Source organism: Mobula birostris, chromosome 2 (assembly GCF_030028105.1).
Source record: "Mobula birostris isolate sMobBir1 chromosome 2, sMobBir1.hap1, whole genome shotgun sequence".
Classification (NCBI taxonomy): domain Eukaryota; kingdom Metazoa; phylum Chordata; class Chondrichthyes; order Myliobatiformes; family Myliobatidae; genus Mobula; species Mobula birostris.
The window spans coordinates 156243405-156265264 of record NC_092371.1 but is presented as its reverse complement, the minus strand read 5'-3'; the positions used below and the strand labels follow the sequence as shown (position 1 = coordinate 156265264).

General features: G+C 38.9%; 1 protein-coding gene across 4 annotated transcripts in view; it reads right to left on the bottom strand.

Annotated features, from left to right (window-relative positions):
* Positions 1 to 21860, bottom strand: part of lmbrd1 (LMBR1 domain containing 1) — a 199565-nt gene that overhangs the window by 9656 nt on the left and 168049 nt on the right. For all 4 annotated transcript variants that reach the window (XM_072250485.1, XM_072250481.1, XM_072250494.1 and 1 more), the window contains one exon: positions 15895 to 15979. In XM_072250485.1, the coding sequence (XP_072106586.1) occupies positions 15895 to 15979 (85 nt within the window). The remainder of the gene's footprint in view (positions 1 to 15894; positions 15980 to 21860) is intronic.

Sequence of the window (21860 nt, the reverse complement as noted above, 5' to 3'; positions counted from 1 at the left end):
ACTACCATGCCTCAGGGGGAGTAAAGCAGCTTTAGACGCACCTGAAGGCAGAGATCCAAGGACCCTAAGGAAATGATGATAATGAGAGAGAATGCAGAAGATTTAACGATTTGCTGACCATCATGACACACTTGGGTTATTCAACAACGCAAACACAATGTAGAGTCCAAACATCCAAGGCCCCATATAAACACAAGATATTCTGCAGATGATAGAAATCCAAAGCAACATTCACAAAATGTTGGAGAAACTCAGGTCAGGCAGCATCTATGTAAATGAATAAACAGCTGACATTTTGGGCAACGACTCCTCTTAAAGCCCCATATCACTGAAAGGCAGGAAGTCAATATCTGCTGGAAAGGACACTTAGAAGTCTTCTTCAACTCCAACATTCTCCTTCACCTTGAGTGCATATGACTTTATCTGGGCCCACCTCAACAATATTCTTGAACATCAAGGCAATGAAAAGGCTACATCCCAACTAAAAACAATAAAGCCCTGGCAGCAAGATGGCATTTTTCCTGAAATAGCAAAATGTAGCAATGAAGAACTTTAGTCACAAATCCATAGCTTTGTTGTCTGTAACTGAGAATATTACAGGGGACCCAAGTGCTACTCGACACAGTTGCTCTGAATAGTGTAGATTCTGTTCATTAAGAGATATAATCTTCACTGCAGAACTCCAAGAGAAAATTAATTTTTCATTCCTACTTTAAAGCTTGTAGTTATGAGGCTATCCCAATCCTAAAAGACATCCTTCTAAAATTAATGGACAGATAGAGCTGAAATATTCAAGACTACTAAAGCACCATGAGAAATTGAGCTGCACATTGGTCTCAGATAAGTATAAGTAATTTACTCAGGTTTACTAAGTGACAAAATGTACTAATGGAGCATAATGAGGGGAAAATGTGAGATTATACCCTGTTGTGCAAACATGAAAGATCTTGTCTTTTTAAACATTGACTGAACAATAAATATTTCTGTACAGAGAAATTGAAGTGTGCTGGTTCACTGAATGAAGAAAGCAAACTTGCAGGTGGTGAGTAATTAGAAAGGTGAACAACAAAAACACTTTTGTTATGACTGAGTTCAAATATAAGTAAGGAAATCTGAGATAGCAGGAAATTTTCTGGAGAGCAATGGAGCTATTCATGAGTTATAAAATTATGTAGATAGTTAATGCAAACAAGAACTGTTGTGGTTGTGACGGCGTCACTGGAAACTAGAAATGGTAGATATAAAAGACCTTTATTTAACATAAACAGATCTTCTACAGAATCTATTCCTCTTCTCCTGACACACAACAGTACAATGTTGTGCTCTATTTCTCTGTGATTAACTGCAGTTTAAATGGCTATAATTACCTACTTTTAATATCTTGAGTTTAGACACATTAATATTCCAAAATTCCTATTACAATGGGAACACATCCCAATTGCTGGATCCACTTTGAACGTCCAAGTACCAGAGCCTCACCTGAGCACAAAACACCAAACACCCAATATATACCTCTCTTTGTCACATTGCTGAAGGATGGCTCCATGCAAATAGAAACATCCATAATTTTAAGTGGCAAAACAGATGTCCCAAACTGTATTAAGTGACAGGGAGATTTCTTTAACAATATGTGAATACATGAGATGGCATGTTTTATCTTCTCAAATCCTACACTGGGTGGGGGTGGGAAGAGTGGAGAGGGAGTGGGGGGACGAGGGTGGGAGAGGTGGAAGAGAGGAAATCGGTCATGACATACAGAAAGGCAGAGCAGGTTTGAAGAAATGAATGTCCTATGATTATGCCAGGTATCTCACCTTCCCCAGTTTGGTCCTAAAAGGTTCAAAATTATTAGTTCTATTTGGAACAGGAACACTGGCCTTGATGGAACAGATGCTTGTCTGATAAAGTGGTTAGAAATGACAATGTGTGGAATTACTTATTCAGTCAATTGGCCCCAGACTGGATATCTAAAGAAAGCAAGTTTTAAGGAGTGCTTATTTGAGGTAGGCAAGAACTATCAGGTTAGCTGGCTTACGAAATTGGGCAAGTGAGGTGGTGGGCATAGCTGAAGTAGTGATTATATTATACTGTATATTGCTGACTCATAATTGGCAGTCCAGACCAATAATTAGGTAAAAGCAAGGAGAAGGCGAACCCAATATCAAGACTCCATCGTAAACACTGCAAGGATTAAACTATAAAAGCTGTGAAGAGACAGATGAATTGTTTTCACTTGGAATAAACTACTTGATTCCTCAACCCTCTGGATAATCTGAATGTTTTAGTGCTCAGGACCAGCTTATTGCTTCTGCCCTTATCACATGAGCTCACCAGAATGTAACACTGCAGCACCCTGAGAGATAAGTGCACAGGGCAAAGAGGAGGAGGAAACAGTAACTCAAAGTAATTAGCCAGGGGCTGGTGTAGTGATACAGGGGTGTATTGCACTCATGAATAAAATGCAGTCAGTGGGAAAGAAAATCTTTTGCAAGAGAATTGGCATGAATCAATCAGATGAAGACCAGAGGAAACATTCAGGAGAAAGCTCCAGGGAAAGTGGAAAAAGAACAAGCAGAACCCTGGCAGTGGAGAGCTTTGGGAATCAGAAGTCCAAAGTGATCTCATCCTCCAAAACCAGCTATAGTCACCACATCATTTTTCCAAATTGCTATTATGTATTTCAACTTGTTATTTTGTCAAAATGTAATTTCCATTTGAATGAATTAATGCTCTCCACAGAGTGGGTTCCTTATATTCATGATTTACTGAAATATTAGATTTGAGAGTACGTGCTGCAAATTAATTTACCGAGTCAAGCATGAATAAAGCAAAAAATATGCATTTTAGGATGAAAAAGAGAAGAGATGGGGTCCCAGAGGATGGGGAGAAATTATCTTATGGAAAATGTAAATGTAATCTATCGATAATACATTTTGTTTCCATCATAAATATTTGACTGTCTTTGTTATAATTCCAAGTTTCATAGCTTTAGATGACCCACTACACCAGGACGTCCAATGTTAATCTGCATTAAAATTTCAGCTTTTTTCCCCCCAATGTGATCTGATCCTTATACACTTCAGTTTCTATATGTTATCAGATATCTATGAACATCATCAAAATTGCTGGTGAACGCAGCAGGCCAGGCAGCATCTCTAGGAAGAGATGCCTCTTCCTAGAGATGCTGCCTGGCCTGCTGTGTTCACCAGCAACTTTGATGTGTGTTGCTTGAATTTTCAGCATCTGCAGTATTCCTGTTATTTGCGTCTATGAACATTATCTTTCTTTTTTATTAGACAGCCGGTTCACACAAGCTTCTTATAATGAATAGCCTTTCAACATGTCTGCCACTCTTTTGGAATAGGCAAAGAAGAGGGATAATGGGGCTAGATGCTCATATGAGTGGCTTTATTAAGTGGAATCAGTTTTCTTGGCTTCTGCATACAGAACAAGTAAATTAACTTATTTACAGAAACCTATACTCTTTATTTCTCTTCAAATGAAGTTCATCTGTGTGAATGTCTAACAATAAAACTCTGAGTCCCATCATCCCTTTGTAATTCCTAAAGGTGTACTGGTGTCTTTTAAACATGGAATTTGAAGCTTGCTCCACATTCAAGCTTTGTTTATAATTAGTCATTGAACAATATTGCGACTGCAAGTTCCGATTTAAGAAATTTAACTGACCCCTTAACATTTTCATTTTAGCAAATGCAAATATTCTATTAGAGATGGATTACTGAATTTATTTCCTCGTACTACTGCTAATGAAGGTCAGGGAGGAAAGGAGAGCCTAGCAATATGAGGCTATCAAATAAAATCATGACTAAGTTACACTTGAAAAATCCACAACCACTTTGAACTGTAGAACTATTAACAACCTAGAATTGTTAGAAATTATGATGTAAATGAGCAGTCACATGTACAACACATTCATTTTGGTATATATTTTTACTCCAACTTCCGAATGAATACAGGTGTCCCCCGCTTTTCGAACGTTCGCTTTACGAAACCTGTTACAAAAGACCTACATTAGTTACCTGTTTTCGCTGTTACGAAGAAAGGCAGTGCGCAATAAAAGGCAGCGCGCGCCCCGAGCAGTCACTCTCCCTGGGATTCGGAACTGCATTCTAGCCGGCATTGCTTAAACACATGCCTGTGAGCAGCCGTTTGCAAGATGAGTTCTAAGGTATCGGAAAAGCTTAAAAGAGCTCGTAAGGGTGTTACACTTAGCGTAAAACTAGACATAATAAGCGTTTCGATCGTGGTGAACGAAGTAAGGACAAAGTGAGTTTGGCTTGTGGAAGCTAACAAAGATGATGTTGAAGAGGTTTTGGCATCCCATGACCAAGAACAGATAGATGAAGAGCTGATGCAATTGGAAGAGGAAAGGACAACAATCGAAACCGAATTCAGGAAAAAAGTGAAGTCGTCCAGGAACTGAACGTGAAGCAACTGCGTGAGATTTTCGCTGCAATGATAAAGTACGACTTTTAATTTTGAAAGGGTACGTCAGTTTAGGGCATATTTGCAAGATGGTTGAGTGCTTACAAAGAACTGTATGATCTAAAAATGCGTGAGGCTAAGCAGTCAAGCAAGCCTTCCACATCAGCCACAGCAGACAACGAACCTCGACCTTCGACAATCTGGTAAGTGATACTACACTGTACATACATTATTTCTACTTTATATAGGCTGTGTATTTTTACGTGTTATTTGGTACGATTTGGCAGCTTCATAGCTTAAAGGTTACTGGAGATAGTGTTTTTGCCAACAGCGCTTGCGTGAGATTTTCTGCTGAGAGCGCTTGCGTGAAATTTTCGCTACGGAAAACAGTGCCGGCAATGATTGTGGAAAAGTATTTCTACTTTATATAGGCTGTGTATTTATCATATCATTCCTGCTTTTACTATATGTTACTGTTATTTTAGGTTTTATATGTTATTTGGCATGATTTGGTAGGTTATTTTTGGGTCTGCGAATGCTCACAAAATTTTCCCATATAAATAAATGGTAATTGCTTCTTCGCTTTACGACATTCCGGCTTACGAACCGTTTCATAGGAACGCTCTACCTTCGGATGGCGGGGGAAACCTGTACAATGCCTATAAAAAGTATTCACACCCCTACCCCGCCCCCCCCCCCAGAAGTTTTCATATTATATTGTGCTACAACATTGAATCACTGGATTTAATTTGTTTTTTTTTGACACTGACCAACCAAAAAAACTCTGCCGTGCCAAAGTGAAAACGAATGTCTACAAATTGGTATATATTTATTACAATTATTAAACACAAGTTAATTAATTGCATAACTACTCACCTACTCTGAGTCAGTATTTAATAAATGCACCTTTGGCAGCAATACAGCCTTTAGTCTGTGTGGATAGGTCTCTATCAGCTTTGCACAACTGGAAAATGCATTTTTTCCCCCATTCTTCTTTACAAGACTGCTTATGCTCAGTCAGATTGCATGGGTATTGTGAGAGAACAGCCCTTTTCATGTCCAGCCACTAATTCTCAATTGGATTGAAGTCTGAACTCTGACTTGGACCCTCCAGAACATTAATTTTATTGTTTTTAAGCCATTACTGTGTAGCTTTGGCTTTACGTTAGCCGAGATTTCACGTGTTTTTTTCCCAATAGTGGCTTTTTCTCTGCCACTCTCTCAAAGTTGCGACTGGTGAAGCACCCGATCAACAGCTGTATGCGCAGTCTCTCCCATCTCAGCCACTGAAGCTTGTAACTCCTCCAGAGTTGTCACAGGTCTCTTAGTGGTCTCCCTCACTAGTCCCCTTCTGCACGGTCACCCAGTTTTTGAGGATGGCCTGCCCGAGGCAGATTTACAGTTGTGCCATATTCTTTCCATTTCCTGATGATTGACTTAACTGTACCCCAAGGGATATTCAGTGACTTGGAAACTTTCTTGTATCCATCTCCTGACTTGTGCTTTTCAATAACCTTTTCACTGAATGGCTTGGAGTGCTCCTTTGTCTTCATGGTGTAGCTTTTGCCAGGACACTGACTCACTTGCTTATCAACTTCTTCCCGAGTTTAAACTTTCTGAGGGAAGCTTGCAGGTTTTTATCCAGGGTCTTTCTGAATTTAGCAGCATTCGTCTTCCCATCAATCCTGACCAGATTTCTGGTCCCTGCTGCTAAAAAGCATCCCCATAGCATGCTACCTCCATCATACTTTACAGTAGGAATGGTGTTAACTGGCTGGTGCACAGTATTAGATTTACATCACACAAACCGCTTAGTGACCAAAAAGTTTCATTTTAGTCTCATCCGACTACTCTCACACATCTTTACAGCATCTTCTAAGTGACACTTTGCAGTGTTACTCTGGGGCCAGGATGCAAAACATAGTACCAACAGTCATTCACACAAGGCACACACAGAACATACAAGACAGTAGTAAAATACAGTGACACACAAGTAAAGATAGTCCAAGTCCTGTGTCTACGAGTGTTGCAGCAATCTGAAATCGAACACAATACATCTTGTCCTCTGCCAAGTGAACACAGGAGAGCAGCATGGATGCTGCGCTGTGTCACACGGTCTCTGGTGGAGCGCCAGGTTTTCAATGCCTCTCTCCTGGGTGGCTGCAAACGAGCAACACAGCGGTTTGAAGTCTAGGACTCACTATGTCCAAGGCCACACAGCTCTCCCACCATTTGCCAATAAAACAGTGAACTGGACCTGCAGCATTCCATATTAACAATAACAGGGTCTTGCCATTGCAAGAGAAGCAGCTAAGACAATCACTCGCCCGTTAGACTGCACCAATGCCTCTCCAATGCAGGCAGCAGTAGGATCTGCACCAGGTCCAGCTCCTTCAGTTTTCCCCCTACGATCAACTCGCTAATGGGGTAGATCTACAGTACTTTATGTCCAGCAGGGTCTTGCCATTGTAACAAATACATTTAAAAAGAGAAACGACACCTTCTGTTGGCCCCGTAGAAGTTACTGCATCCGAGTAGCGCCACCAATTTACCGGAATTCAAGGTGCATTCATTCTGCTACATTCTATTTGGTGATGACTTTGACCTTCATTTCTTACTCATTACCATGTTGGGATTATCACCTGCATAATTCTACTCCACCCTTTCATCTATCCTTTAAAAAAACATTAGTAGTAAGGTGTTATTGCAAAAGCAACGAAAGCTCGTAATTTGTGGAACAAACACAAAGACAAATTAGCCGCATTGCAGACCATCTGCAGTTCTCTCACAGCACACCTGAAGTACATGGCAGCTAAGTGTCATCTACAAATGGTTCACTGTAGCAGCCCAGTCATCATATCATTACAACAAAAAAAACACTCAACTTCAAATTGACAAAGCTTTACCATATTTAAGATAAAAGAATACTCACTTTCTAGCAATGGCATGCACAGTTCGGTTAAATACTTAAAATAAGCCAACGGCAAACTGACCTCTTGTTGGGAGGAGTTAGCATTAGCTTGACCTTTTAAAATCTAAAAATGGGAAAATGTTCTTAAAATAAATAGTCTCAGTTCATAAATCAATATTATTGGTTGAGAAAGGAACTAAGCTGATTAAAAAAAGATAAACTGATGCTTGTAAATTCAGCATGCATGCGCTGAAGGAATGTTTACCATAAAGCTAAAGGGTGAATGAATTATGTTTTACATACTTTAAGTTATCACTGTTATATAATTATCCTTTGGAACTGATAAATATTGTCTAATAATTGAAAGATTAATTACTTGCAAAGCACAGATGCCTTGTGAGAAGTTGTTGAGCTTTTCTACAAAATATTAAAAGTTCAACAGGAAAATTTGATTTGCATTGCTTTGCAGAATCCTATTTTCTTTAGGATTGTAAAAGTATCATTAAGGACCATCACCACCCGGGTACACCCTCTTCTCATTTCTACCCTCAAGGTGGTGGCACAGGAGCCTGAAGAGCCACACTTAGTGTTTTAGAAACAGCTTCTTCCTTTCTATCAGATTTTTGAACAGTCCATGAACACTACCTAAGTATTCCATATTTGTGCTATTTAACCATTTATTAATTTATTTTTATTGCAACCAAAAGCAATTTCTTATGTCTTATCTTGTACTGCTATCACAAAGCAACAAATTTGATGGCACATATCAGTGATATCAAACCTGATTCTGAACAAATATCAATGAACATAGGCCACTTTACATTTCCACTAAAGAACAATTTATAATTCAAATCAAGATGAGCTCTGGCCACAATGCCAAAGTGTAAGGTTTAAATAACCTACTTTGATCCATATCAAATGTACTGAGATAACATCAATTGACAAGGTTTGTAATAATCGATCAAATTCAACGTGATCAAAATCCTGTTAAATTTTGCGAGTGGACAGCCTAAGTATCTGTTCTATTCTTCCACATGAATGTTTCAGTGGCACAAGAACAAAAGAAAAAAAACAGGATAGATAGATCAGAACCCATGTCTGCTCCGCTATTCAATAAGATCAGGCTGACCTTTCATTTCACTGCTGCGTTCTTAATATCCTTGCATTTCCTTAAGATCCATAAATCCATTGCTCTGACCTGAATATCCTCAGGGACTGCACCCTTATGATCCTCTTTGATAAAGAATTCAAAATATTCAGTGCCCTTTGAAAGAAAGCTCTTCTTTTGTGCCAATTTTGAATGCTATCCTTTTATTTTAAGGTTGTTCTCTGATTTCAGTAATCTCGCATCTATCTTTGTCAAGCTCGACATTTTTTTTCCAGAGAAAAATTTTCCATTCTTCAGAGCTCTAGAGAGTACAGTTCCAGTTTTCTTAATACTTCTTCACAAGACAATACCCATCTGATGAATCATCCTGATGAACCTTTGCTGCATTTCCACTTTCTAAACACAAGGGAAATCAGGCAGGTATCATCATCAGGTGCCATGCCCAGTTTGAGCTTTGACTGCCATGGCCCATACACTCCTGTTTCGGGTCAAGTGGATCAATTCATTGGTATTCATTTCCAGTTCTCTGGCTACTGTCTCCATCATTATTTGTCTTTGTCTTCCTCTTGCTATCTTTCCCATAATTCCCATGCATTCTAACTCCTCTTTCCTAATCACATGTCCAATGAAGTTACGTTGCCTTGTCATGATCTCATGCATTATTTCTCTTTTTGTGTTTGCTCTGTTCATGACATCCTCCTTAGATATTCGCCTCATCCATGATATTCTTTATATCCTCCTCAAAAACCACATCTCTGCCGCTACAATTCGTTTCCTCATGTTACTAGATATTGTCCAAAATTCTGAGCCACATAACTTAACAGGCAGGTATATATTACCCCAAATGCAATCTCACCAGAGCCTATGTCATTTCACCAAGATAACCTTACTCAAAGCCTTTCATAATAAAGGCAACTGACCTGTATATTACCTTCCAGTGATTTGTGTGCAAACATGGCTATATGCATTTGATATCCCTCATCCAAATTATTGAAATAGATTTGGAAAAGCTGAACCTCAAGCTCCAATTCCTGCAGTACCCTATTAGTCACAACTACCTGAGCTCAAATTACTTAAAGTAACTCTCTGTTGCCTAACCCTCCTTCTATTAGGGTTAATAATGGCTTGCTGATTACCACTTACGCACCATAATAAAAATTTCCTTGTTCTGGGTATTGGTCATAAATTTGATGATAATCCAGTTCTCTTTTCATCCCACATTCACTCTTTTACAATAATGTTCTTAGGTATTATGAAGGATGCAGACTTCTGTTCAAATTCACTTTATTCATTCAGAAGAGCTACACTACAGTCAGTTGCTTCATTCTACAACCTCTGTGGGACCTTATTATTTACTGTGTATGTATTTCCCTTATTTGACCTTTCATAATGGATTACTTCGCACTTGTCAGGATTAAACTCCATCTGTCATTGCTCTGCCCAACTTGCCAGTGGATCAGTGTCATGCTGTAGTTTAAAACAATCCTGATTATCTATAACACTACAAAATGTCTACTTATTAATCATTCCTCCTACATTCACATCCAAGTCTTTAATGCATATCACAAACCGCAAGAGCCTCACCTCCAAACAAGAGAAAATCTGCAGATGCTGGTAATCCAAGCAACACACACACACAATGCTGGAGGAACTCAGCAGGCCAGGTAGCAGCTATGGAAAAGAGTACAGTTGCCATTTTGGGCTGAGACCCTTGATCAGGACTCACCAAGCGCCTCAGCCCCAGAAATTCTGGTCAGAAAATCAATCCTCCATCCTCAATTATCAAAACAATTTTAGATTTAATTTACCCTGCAATCTAACCTTTTGGATCAGCCTAAATGTGGGATTCTGTCACTAACTTCCATGAAGTCCATATAGAAAATACCTTGTCAATATACCTTGTTAAATCTAAGCATTAATACGTTTGTATTATCTTCAAATTGGTGAGGCAGGATTTCCCAAGAACAATTAATCCCTGTTTTCCAAGTGTATATCAATACAGTCCCTTAAAATTCTTCCCCATCATGCCCCAATACACTGATATATGATTTGTGAACCTGCAGTCACCTGGTTCTTCTCTGCTGCTCTATTTAAATAAAGGAACCAAAGAGTGGTGGAATTCTCTACCCCATGGAGCTGCAGTGGCTGATTCATTGAATACATTCAAAGCAGAGACTGACAGACATTCAAAATACAAGGGAGTCAAAGTTTAAAGTAAAATCTATTATCCCAGAGTACATCCATGTCATCATACCCAATCCTGTGAGTCTTTTTCTGTGGGCATACTGAGCAAATCTATAGAACAGTAACTGTAAACATCAAGAGCTATTAACTGTACAAATACCAATAAATACATAGCAATAAGCGAGCATGAAAAAAACAAGTTAAAAGAGTCCTTAAACAAATGTACTTATCCCCTTTTGCTCAAGAGCCTGACATCTGAGGTGTATTAACTGTTCTTGAACCTTGTGGTGCGAATGAGGCAACTGTACCTTCTACCTGATGGCAGCAACAAGTAAAGAGCATGGCTGAGTGGTGAGAATCTTTGATGATGTATGGTGCTATTCTACAGCAACGTATCATGCAGATGTGCTCAATAGTTGTGAGGGTTTTACCTGTGACATACTGGGCCAAATCCACTGTGTTTTGCAGTGGCATCATCAGCAAACTTGTATATGGTGATACTTAGCCACAGAGTTATAAGTGTAAAGCAAGTAGAGCAGGGGACTAAATATACATTCGTGTGGTGCTACTGTGCTGGTGGAGATTGTGGATGAGATGTTTTTGCTAATCCAAAATGTCTGGGGTCTGCAAGTGAGGAAATCTAGGATCCAATTGCACAAGGGGGGGAGAGTATTGAGGCTCAGGTCCACATTATCTTTGCTTCCAGTGAGATAACAATAAATATTATCAGAAAAGATAGATATTAAAATGCCAGTATTAAAAATGTCAATATTTATCTGGTCTGCTCTGGGATCTTTTGGAATTATGTTCCAAAACATGGCATGGCCTCCTCGTGCCATACCTGGTCAATAGTGTTTTCAAAGGTTCAAAAGCTTCTAAGGTCAAGTTAATGTCAGAGAAATGTATACAATATACATCCTAAAATGTTTTTTCTTCATAAATCATCCACGAAAACAGAGAAATGCCCCAAAGAATGAATGACAGTTAAATGTGAGAACCCCAAAATCCCCCCCAGCACCCCCTTCCCATGCTTAAGCAGCAGCGAGCAATGATCCCCCTTCCCCCCACCAGCAAAATTAAGTGTGCATTGGTACAATTACCGAGCCCAAGCGTGTGCTCAGCGATAGCAAAGACACAGACCGTGCAGTTAACCCAAAAGCTTCATATTTCACCCAAAATTTGACAACCCACAGGTTTTCTCTCCCTGGCAAGAGAGAGGGAGGTGTCCCCCATTTTCACTTTTGTTTCTATATAAAGTGTATACTTTTATTTACCAAAATTGAATGTCTTAAAGTACAACAACTTCCTTTACATACAGAAACTAACTTACTTACCTCCTACCACTTCTCTTTTATATTCTAATTCAAGTAACCCCTGTGATTGAACTCCATTTCACTCCCTGCTATGCCTACAATGCATGCTCTTATCCCATTCTCACCTTTAGTTGGGAACCTACTACTGAACTAACGATAGGGTTCCAGTGGCATTTGTCCTTTTTTGAGAAAATAATTGTCAAAAAATAAGAAGGGGAGAGTTTTAAAGCGGATCTGAGGGCAAGTTCTCTCCCCCACCCCCCTAACAGTTTGGTGGATATGTGGGGATAGTGGAATAAGACACCAGCTATTATGTCCTTAAGATGTAGAAGCAGAATTTGTCCCATTGAGTCTGGTCAATGCCTGATTATTTTTCATTAATTCCATTCTGCCTCATATTCCAAAATACTTTTACCTATCAGAAAACTATCAATCTCTGTCTTAAATGCACAAACGACTTGGCATTCACAGCCCTCTGTGGCAATGACTGTCCATACAGATAAAATTGAAAATTGCTCAAGTATGGTATTATCATCAAAAGCAAATCCAAATCTGGCTAATTACCACAAAATTAGTCAGCTCTCAATCTTTAACAAATAATGGGAGTTTTCATCAACAGTGCTATTTAGAGGCACCACCTCACCAATAACCTGTTCCCAAGGCGTAGTTTGGATTTTTCCTGATTACTCAGTCCCAGACCTCAGCCTTGGACCAAACAGCTAAATTCCAGTGGTGAGGTGAACATGATTGCGCTAGACTTCAAAACAGCATTTAATCGGGTGTGGCATCATTATTTCACCCACTTTACGCACTTCTTAAAATATATTCTTATTCATAATTTATAGTAATTTGTAATCATTCTTATATATTGCACTGTACTGTTGCTGCAAAACAACAAATTTCATGACATATTTCCAAGTTAATAAATCTGATTCTGATCAGCCTTCAATTTTCTGGCGCCCATCTGTCTTCCCCAATATGACATGTGCTTTCACAAACAAGAGTAAATCTGCAGATGCTGGAAACCTGAGCAACACACACAAAATGCTGAAAGAACTCAGCAGGCCAGGCAGCATCTATGAAAAGAGTACGGTCTAAGTTTCAGGCTGAGACTCTTCATCAGAACCCTGATGAAGGGTATTGGTCCAAAACATCCACTATACTCTTTTCCATAGATGCTGGCTGGCCTGCTGAGTTCTTCCAGCATTTTGTGTGACATATGCTTTACTGGATTTGTACAACTCATGGACAAGTTTAGATTATTATTATTGAACCCTTTGAGCCCTTCCGAACCAGTTTTTTGTAGTATTCAAAATATTTACTGAATTAAATAGTTGACAGACAAGAAAGATGATAAAAAATGATCCATATAAATTCAAGCCTTATCTACCAATTCCCACCAAACCTCGTCAATTTAGCAACAAATCGGACAATAAATTCAGGCATTTCTAGTAACATCTGCATTCTGCAAAGAACGTTTGCAACCATAAAAAAAAAGCTGAGCAGACCAAAATGAAAAGAGCTGGTTCAAGACCAACTTAATACAATTATAAAAGGGCTTGATGGTACAGATGTAGAAAAAGATTTGGGGGAATTTAATACTCAGAGACATAAGCATATTGTTACTAACAAACCATAAAGGATTTCTGGAGAAGCTTCCCTATTTCAAAAGTGGTTAGACTGACCAACTAACCACATTAAACCTGTGGAGTCCAAATGCATACAAATATACTTTAGATAAGGCAGAGACAAAGAAAACTAGAAATGGAGACTCAAGTGGCCATACAAAAATCATAGAAAATGATAATTTTAAGAAAAAGAAAAAAAAAACTACACACTCTGGAATTCTAAATTCAAACAAAAACGCAGGAAAAGCTAAAAAAAAAAAGACATTTTTAACAACACGAAGGGCACAGATGTACTGTGTAGAGCATTCTGACTGGCTCTGGAATGGGGGTGGAGGGGGGGGAGGGGGTGGTTACCGCACAGGATCGAAGTAAGTTGCAGAAACTTGCAAAATTAGTCAGCTCCGTCATAGGTACTAGCCTCCAAAGTACCTAACATCTTCAAGGAGCGGTGCCTCAGGAAGGCAATGTCCATCATTTGGGACCCCCACCACCCAGTACATCCATCTTCTCATTGTTATCATCAGGAAGGAGGTACAGAAGCCTGAAGGCACACACTGAGCAGTTCAGGATCAGCTTCTTCCCCCCCCCACCGCCATCAGATTTCTAAAACGGTCATTGTACCCACGAACACTACCTCACTACTTTTTTTAAACTTCCGTTTTTTCACTACTCATTTAAACTTCACTTCCATGTACATATACACTCTTACTCCAATTCAGTTTTTTTTCTATATTTATCATGTATTGCTGCCTCAAAGTTAACAAATTTCATAATATATACCAGTGATATATGACTCTGATAGGATTCCCAGAATTCGGCAGACTAAAACTGGAGAGCATACTTGAAGATGTAAAGATTTAAAGGGAACCTGAGAAGAGCATTTTTTCCTCACACAGACGGTGGTGGGTAAGTGAAACTAGATGCCAGAGGAAGTGGTAAAGGTGGGTGCAGTTATAATATTTAAAATATATTTGTAAAAAGTATATTGATAGAAAAGGTTTAAAGGTTTAAATGGATATTGATCAAATATAGGTAAACCTGACGAGCTCAGGAAGGCATACTAGTTAGCAAGACCCGAGTTGGACCGAAGGGCCTGTTTCTGTGCTGTACAATTTTATGACTCCATGAGAATCTACAGGAGAGTTCTCAGCTAAATGTACTGCAGCATGGGAGGCATATATTGGCCTTGAAGAGAGCACAAGTTTACCTGATTTGGTATAGCACTTTAACATGTTCAGTTACAACTTCGTCACCAGGAACAAAGCATGAGAATATCACCATAAATTTGAGATTTCAATTGGTTATCAAGGATAGGATAGATAAATATTATTGGGCTTCAATCTTTCAAGATAAACTAGCTTTAAGTAATTGAGTTTGGTATTAGCAAGAAAATGGACTTGAGTTTCAACACTTCAGTGCATTGGCACAAGTTAACATTCTAAAAGTACAAAGTTGATGTAATAGGGTTCAGGGTCAGGGTCACACCTGAATTTAATCTGGTTCAACTGGAGAGAGTGGCTAAAAGTATAATATCAACAGGGAATATACAGTGCACTCCCACTTATCCTAGCCATATTAAGATGCATATATTGTCTCATTTGTAACCAGGTCCCATTCAATACACACTGTATATATTAAACTTAGCAAGTTCCAAAACCTCCTTTAGTTTTCATATCAAAGTTGCTGGTGAACGCAGCAGGCCAGGCAGCATCTCTAGGAAGAGGTACAGTCGACGTTTCAGGCCGAGACCCTCCGTCCTGACGAAGGGTCTCAGCCTGAAACGTCCACTGTACCTCTTCCTGGAGATGCTGCCTGGACTGCTGCGTTCACCAGCAACTTTGATGTGTGTTGCTTGAATTTCCAGCATCTGCAGTATTCCTGTTGTTTTAGTTTTCATATTCTATTTTGTCTTTAAAGTAACTCTATTTGTTCACCTGCCAAACAAAGGGTTAAAGGGAAGAGGCACAGTGCTCCAGATGGTGGAGTTGCTGCCTCATAGCTCTAGACCCAAGTTTAATGCTGATGTCCAGTCCTGTCTACACCAAGTTTGCATGTTCTCCCTGTGACCGCGTGGATTTCCTCCGCTACTTTGGTTTCTTTCCACAGGCCAAAAATGTGCAGATTGGTAGATTATTGGCACTGGTGTGTAAATGAGTGGTAGAATCTAGGGACTTCATGGGAATATGCAGAAGAGAAAAAAGGGCAAGGGCAAGTTTAATATAAAATGGATGAAGAATGTTTGGAATAAATTCGGGGAGGTGGAGGGCCTATTTTTATCCAGGATCTCTCTAAAACTCAACTCACCCTCAGGTGCCTTTGCATCACACATCTTTGTTAGCCAGGTTGTATTTGAATCTTCTTGCTTTGAGTTGGATACTGTCTGGTTCACCTGAATACACAAATCAAAAATAATCTTTATTACCATGGATATACAAAATCTAACATACTAGTCATAAATTCCCCTCCTACTGCAAACTATTAGGCCAAGGCTGCAAGATTCAAATTTATAGGAAACCTTATCTGATTGAAAGAGATTGGAGTCCACTTCTCCAAGTATCTCCTGGTGTAAGACCTCAGACCACCAAGTTAATTTGATCCCCAAATAGTTGACTCAACATGAAAATATTACCTCATCACATAGATATTAAAAGGTAGAACTATAAACACGAGGAAGCAACAACCAGAACATACAGTAAGGGTATAAATAGAACTGAACCAAGAAATATGATTCAACTAATTTCAATCAAATTTAACAATGCAAAACACATTATAGGGTTACCTTTGGTCGCAACTTAGTCATATTGAATATAATAATGTCACTCTCAGAGCACCATTACCAGAAAGAGTGGAGCAATTCAAAAAGCAAGCTCATTTACACTTTCTTAAAACAAATGCTGGTGCAGCCAGTGAATCACATGCACTGTAATCCACTGATATCCATTGCATCCATACAAGTACTCCATCTTCTAAATAAATGCTTATTCTGCAAATGTATTATGTTCAGAGTTTAAAATTTAAAATGTCATGACAAATAGTTGATTTGCATATAAAAACTAAATGAATGAAGAAAAATTCAGAAGCAAATTGCAGTTGTGTTTAAAAAGCAGAATAATTACAACTAAAGCATTCCAATATTATTCAAAACAAATTACAATTTGAAAGGTTACACAAATAATTCAATAATGATTTGATTATCAACTGCCTTGACATAAAAATAAACTAAGAAGATTTTATAAAATATGTTAATGACAGATCAGACAGAAGCAGTTTTTAGAATATTGCCAAGGATTTAAAGGAAGTAGTGATACATTCTTATAATATTTTACCCCAATTTACTATCTGTACACTAATTTTGTTCTCAATTTACAATAATTGAAATGCACAAGAACAAATATTTCAATGACAGATCGTGAAATTAAGGACGTCCACTGATAAAATTCAGGTAAAGAAAACTATAATTTGGCAAATAGTAACAATATTTTGTTGAAACTTCAAGAGGAGCAAAAATGGACCACTACCAAGTATTTTGTGTAAGGTTTTAAAAAATTATTTAATATAATAAACTCTTATACAATTTGCAAAACAACCAGATAATGAAAATGCAAACTTTTCAATGCAATTAAAGTTTGTATTATTTAGCAATTTTATTTTTGACAATGTACTCACCATGATTTACTCGCCAACACAATTCTCCATGATTTATTCCACTATCTCCAAAACAAATTACTCTTACTTCCTAGCATAAAGACAGCAGTAAAATGGGACCACCACCATTACTCAAGTTGCACATTTTCTTCACATGAAACTGCTGTATATCAGGTGTTACAGTGGTATAGCTGCCTTGCAGCAGAAGAGATCGCAAATCAATCCTGACCTTGGGTACTCTGAGTTTACATGCTCCCCCTGTGACTGAGTTAGAAGCTTCAGTTTCCACTCGCCTCCCAAAGACATATGAGCTGGTAGGTTAATTAGCTATTGTGAATTGCCCCTAGTGCAAAGGAGAGTGGCAGAATCTGGGCTGAGATGAAGAATAATAAAAAGATAATAAAGGATTTGTGTAAGTGGGTATTCTCGTGCTACATCTCTCAATGATTCTCCCTATATGTTACAATTGCTTCAGTAATATTGAGCAGAACCATAGAACTCCCTTTCTAAAGGCATTGTTAAAAAAAAAATTCTGCACATTTTATAGAATGCCTAAATTTCCCAATCACCTGCTGAGAATGACTAGAGATCAGCAATAATTACATGTACAGCAGTGATACATCTGTTAATGTACAGGCAATCCAGAGAGCTGAGTACAAACCATTATAGTAGGTGTAGAATTTCACTTCAGATTAATAATTCAGACGTAAAACAACTTATGCATTATAAAAATCTATCTGGTATATTTCACAGATTAGCAAGTTCCCCTTTGGTTCCCAAGGACAATGAGGCATAATTGTTGGCCATATCAGCATGACACATCCTAAAAAATGAATCAAAAAATTCCTAAAGTCTACAGTCAGAAAAGCAATGGATAAGGTGATGCTAGGTTATCTTTATTGTTCATCTATTTTGTCAGCATGCATGAACTTCCTTGCTATTGTGACAGAGATAGCATTTATATCGATGCAAAAGTGAGACAGAGTCAAAATCAGTCCTGTGGGAATCTATCTTAAAGCATATGGACCCAGCTTGAGTGGGCTTGACATTAGTAGTCAAAAATCATTAATGAGTAAAGAATAATGTTCACTGGCATGGAATCATCACTGAAACTTCACACATTAACCATGCTGTATTATAAATGGAGTGAAGGCCAATAAAACACATATGGTGATGACATGAAAATCAACAGAAGGGCATGCGGCAATAATCACAGGTTGTATTCTGCAACAGGATATACTTAGATGGCAAAAACCTGGCAAGTGAGGTTTAATATGAGATAAGTATGAGGTCATACAAAAGTATGAGGTCGTAGTGTTTTGCACATACGCAAAACTGAAATAAATACTCTTCCATATAAATAAAGCCTCTGAAATAATCTCTGCTCATTTCCATTATTCGTACTCTTGATGTAATTGATAAATGTTATGGTACATTTATAGCAGAACTTAACAAAATTAAGACACCATTTCTTCCCAGTACAGTTGAATCACCTTGAGCATATGATCCACTTTTCAACTGAGTAGCCTGACCTAGAATTAATAAAATGCCAACTGCAACAAACCAAATATAATAGTTCTGGAACTCAAACACTATCTGGATGGGAGGCCAGCACTTACTCTCAATTTCAGCCCTGTACTTAATAAGAACAAAAGAAATAGGAGCAGAAGTAGGCCATCCGGCCCATCACACCTGCCCCGCCATTCAATAAGATCACAGTTGATCTGTCTGTAAACTCAGCTCCATCTACCTGCCTTTTCCCCATAACCCTTAATTTCCTTACTAAGATCTAACTGTTTCTTAAATATATTTAGTAAGGAAGTTCAACTGCTTCCCTGGGCAGAGAATTCCACAGATTCAGCAGTCTCTGGGAAAAACAGTTTCTCCTAATCTCCGTCCTAAATCTTTTCCCCTGAATCTTGAGGCAATGTCTCCTAGTTCTAGTCTCACCTACCAATGGAAACAACTTTCCTACTTCTATATTATCTATCCCTTTCAAGATTTTGTATGTTTCTATTAGATCCCCTCTCATTCTTCCGAACTCTAGAGAGTATAGTCCCAGGCGACTCAATCTCTCCTAATAGGTTAACCCCTTCATCCCTGGAATCAACCTGGTGAACCTCTACACTGCCTCCAAAGCCAGTATATCCTTCCTCAAGTATAGAGACCAGAACTGTACACAATATTCCAGGTGCGGCCTCATCAGTACCCTGTATAGTTGCAACATGACCTCCCTGCTCTTGAGTTCAATCCCTCTAGCAATGAAGGCCAACATTCTGTTTGCCTTCTTAATAACCTATTGTGCCTGCAAGCCAACTTTTTGCGATTCATGAACAAGCACTCCCAAGTCTCTCTGCACAACAGCATGCTGCAATCTTTCACTATTTAAATAATAATCTGCTCTTCCATTATTCCTTCCAAAGTGGATGATCTTGCATTTACCAACGTTGTATTCCATCTGCAAGACCTTAGCCCACTCACTTAACCTATCTATATCCCGCTGCAGACTCACCACATCCTCTGTACAATTTGTTTTCCACTCAGTTTAGTGTCATTAGCAAATTTTGCTACACTACACTCAGTCCCCTCTTCTAAATCATCAATGTAAATGGTAGACAGCTGCGTGCCCAGCACCGACCCCTGCGGCACCCCACTCACCACCGACTGCCAATCAGCAAAACCTATTTATACCAACTCTCTGCCTTCCATTGGTTAACCAATCCACTATCCATGCCAATACACTTCCTCCGACTCCATGCATCTGTATCTTATTTATAAGTCTCTTGTGCGGCACCTTATCGAACGCCTTCTGGAAATCCCAGCACATGATGTCCACCTGTTCTCCTCAATCCACTGCACTCATTATGTCCCCAAAGAACTCCAGTAAATTTGCCAAACAGGACCTGCCCTTTCTGAATCCATGCTGCATCTAATAGAACCTTAAACAAAACTTAAAGCTACTGGTGGAAAGCAATCTTGAAACAAGCTTAAGACAAAGTTAAGTGTTTGAACACTCCAAACATCAACAGTTATACACGAGAAAATAACAATTTTGCTCTTTTGAAAGTTGGATTAAGCTCATATCATAATTGGTATTTTCACAACTAGGAAGTTTGAGAAATATTAATACTTTTGTGTTTCACAAGAGAACTCAAGGAAGCAGAATTCAGCAGTGCAGAATCCATTTTCTGAGAACTTAAGATGTTCAATTTCATTCATATTGGCTTGCTAAACATGCACACTTACATATATGTAACATAAGTAGAATCTAGCACTGACAACCTGCATCTCTGTTGAAAGATGCTGGCATCTGCTTGACAGAAACAAAAATTGCTTTGCTATGTTCAAGGAATAGACAAATCCAATTAGTTTTATTCTCAATCATCAAGGTGATAGAAAGTGCCAGCAACAGTGCTAACCGAGAGGCACCAACTCACCAGCAACCACCTTACTGATGCACACTTTAGATCAGGCCAGTCCTCTTCAACTCTCAACCTCACCTTATCCTTGGTTCATATATGGACTTTAGAGCTAATTTCATAGGTGTGGTAAGAGTAATTGCCCTTAACATCATGCCAGCATTTTACCAAGTATGGTATCAAGGAGCACTGGTACAATTGAAGTTATTGAGCAAATGAGAAAAACACACCAGTGGTTGGGGCCACACTTTGTGGTGGTGGGAGGTCAAGCATCCCAAGCTGATGGACATCACTGCAGGAACTTCTTATAGCAATGCTCTAGGAAAAACCATCTTCAGTTGCTTCATCAATAACTATGCCTTCACCAAAGTCAATGTAAGATTTGATTTGACTTTATTACTTACATCCTTCACATACATGAGTAAAAATCTTTATGTTATGTCTCCATCTAAATGTGCAGTTTATAGTAATTTGTAATAAATAGTATGTACAACAGGACTGACAATAGAAACATAGAAATACAATTGTATCTTCATGAATTAATCAGTCTGATGGCCTGGTGGAAAAAGCTATCCTGCAGCCTGTTGGTCCTGGCCCTTATGCTGTGGTACTGTTTCCCAGATGGTAGCAGCTGGAACAGTTTGTGGTTGGAGTGACTCAGGTCCCCAATGATCCTTTGGGCCCTTTTCACACACCTGTCTTTGTGAGTGTTCTGAATAGTGGGAGGTTCACATCTTCTGATGTGCTAGGCTGTCCGCACCACTCTCTGCAGAGAACTATTGGATTAGATTCAACGTTATTGTCATTTTTCCCAGTACAGATACAAAGCCAATGAAATGCAGTTAGCATCTAACCAGAAATGCAAAGAATAGTGTTATTTACAAAATAACTGTGAATAAAAAGTGCTACAGCACACAAATATAAAAGTACTGAGACAGTACAATATGGGTGCAATACTGCTTAGCGCTGTGATGCGAGGTTCAGCAGGGTCACAGCCTCAGGGAAGAAGCTCTTCCTGTGCCTGCTGGTGCAGGAGCAGAGGCTCCTGCAGCACCTACCAGATGGGAGGAGAGTAAAAAGTCCATGGTTTGGGTAAGATGCATCCTTGATAATGCTTTTCGCCCTGCCCAGGAAGCGTTTGTGGTAGATGTTCTCAATGGTGGGCAATTGGGTGCCAATAATCCACTGGGCAGTTTTCACCACACG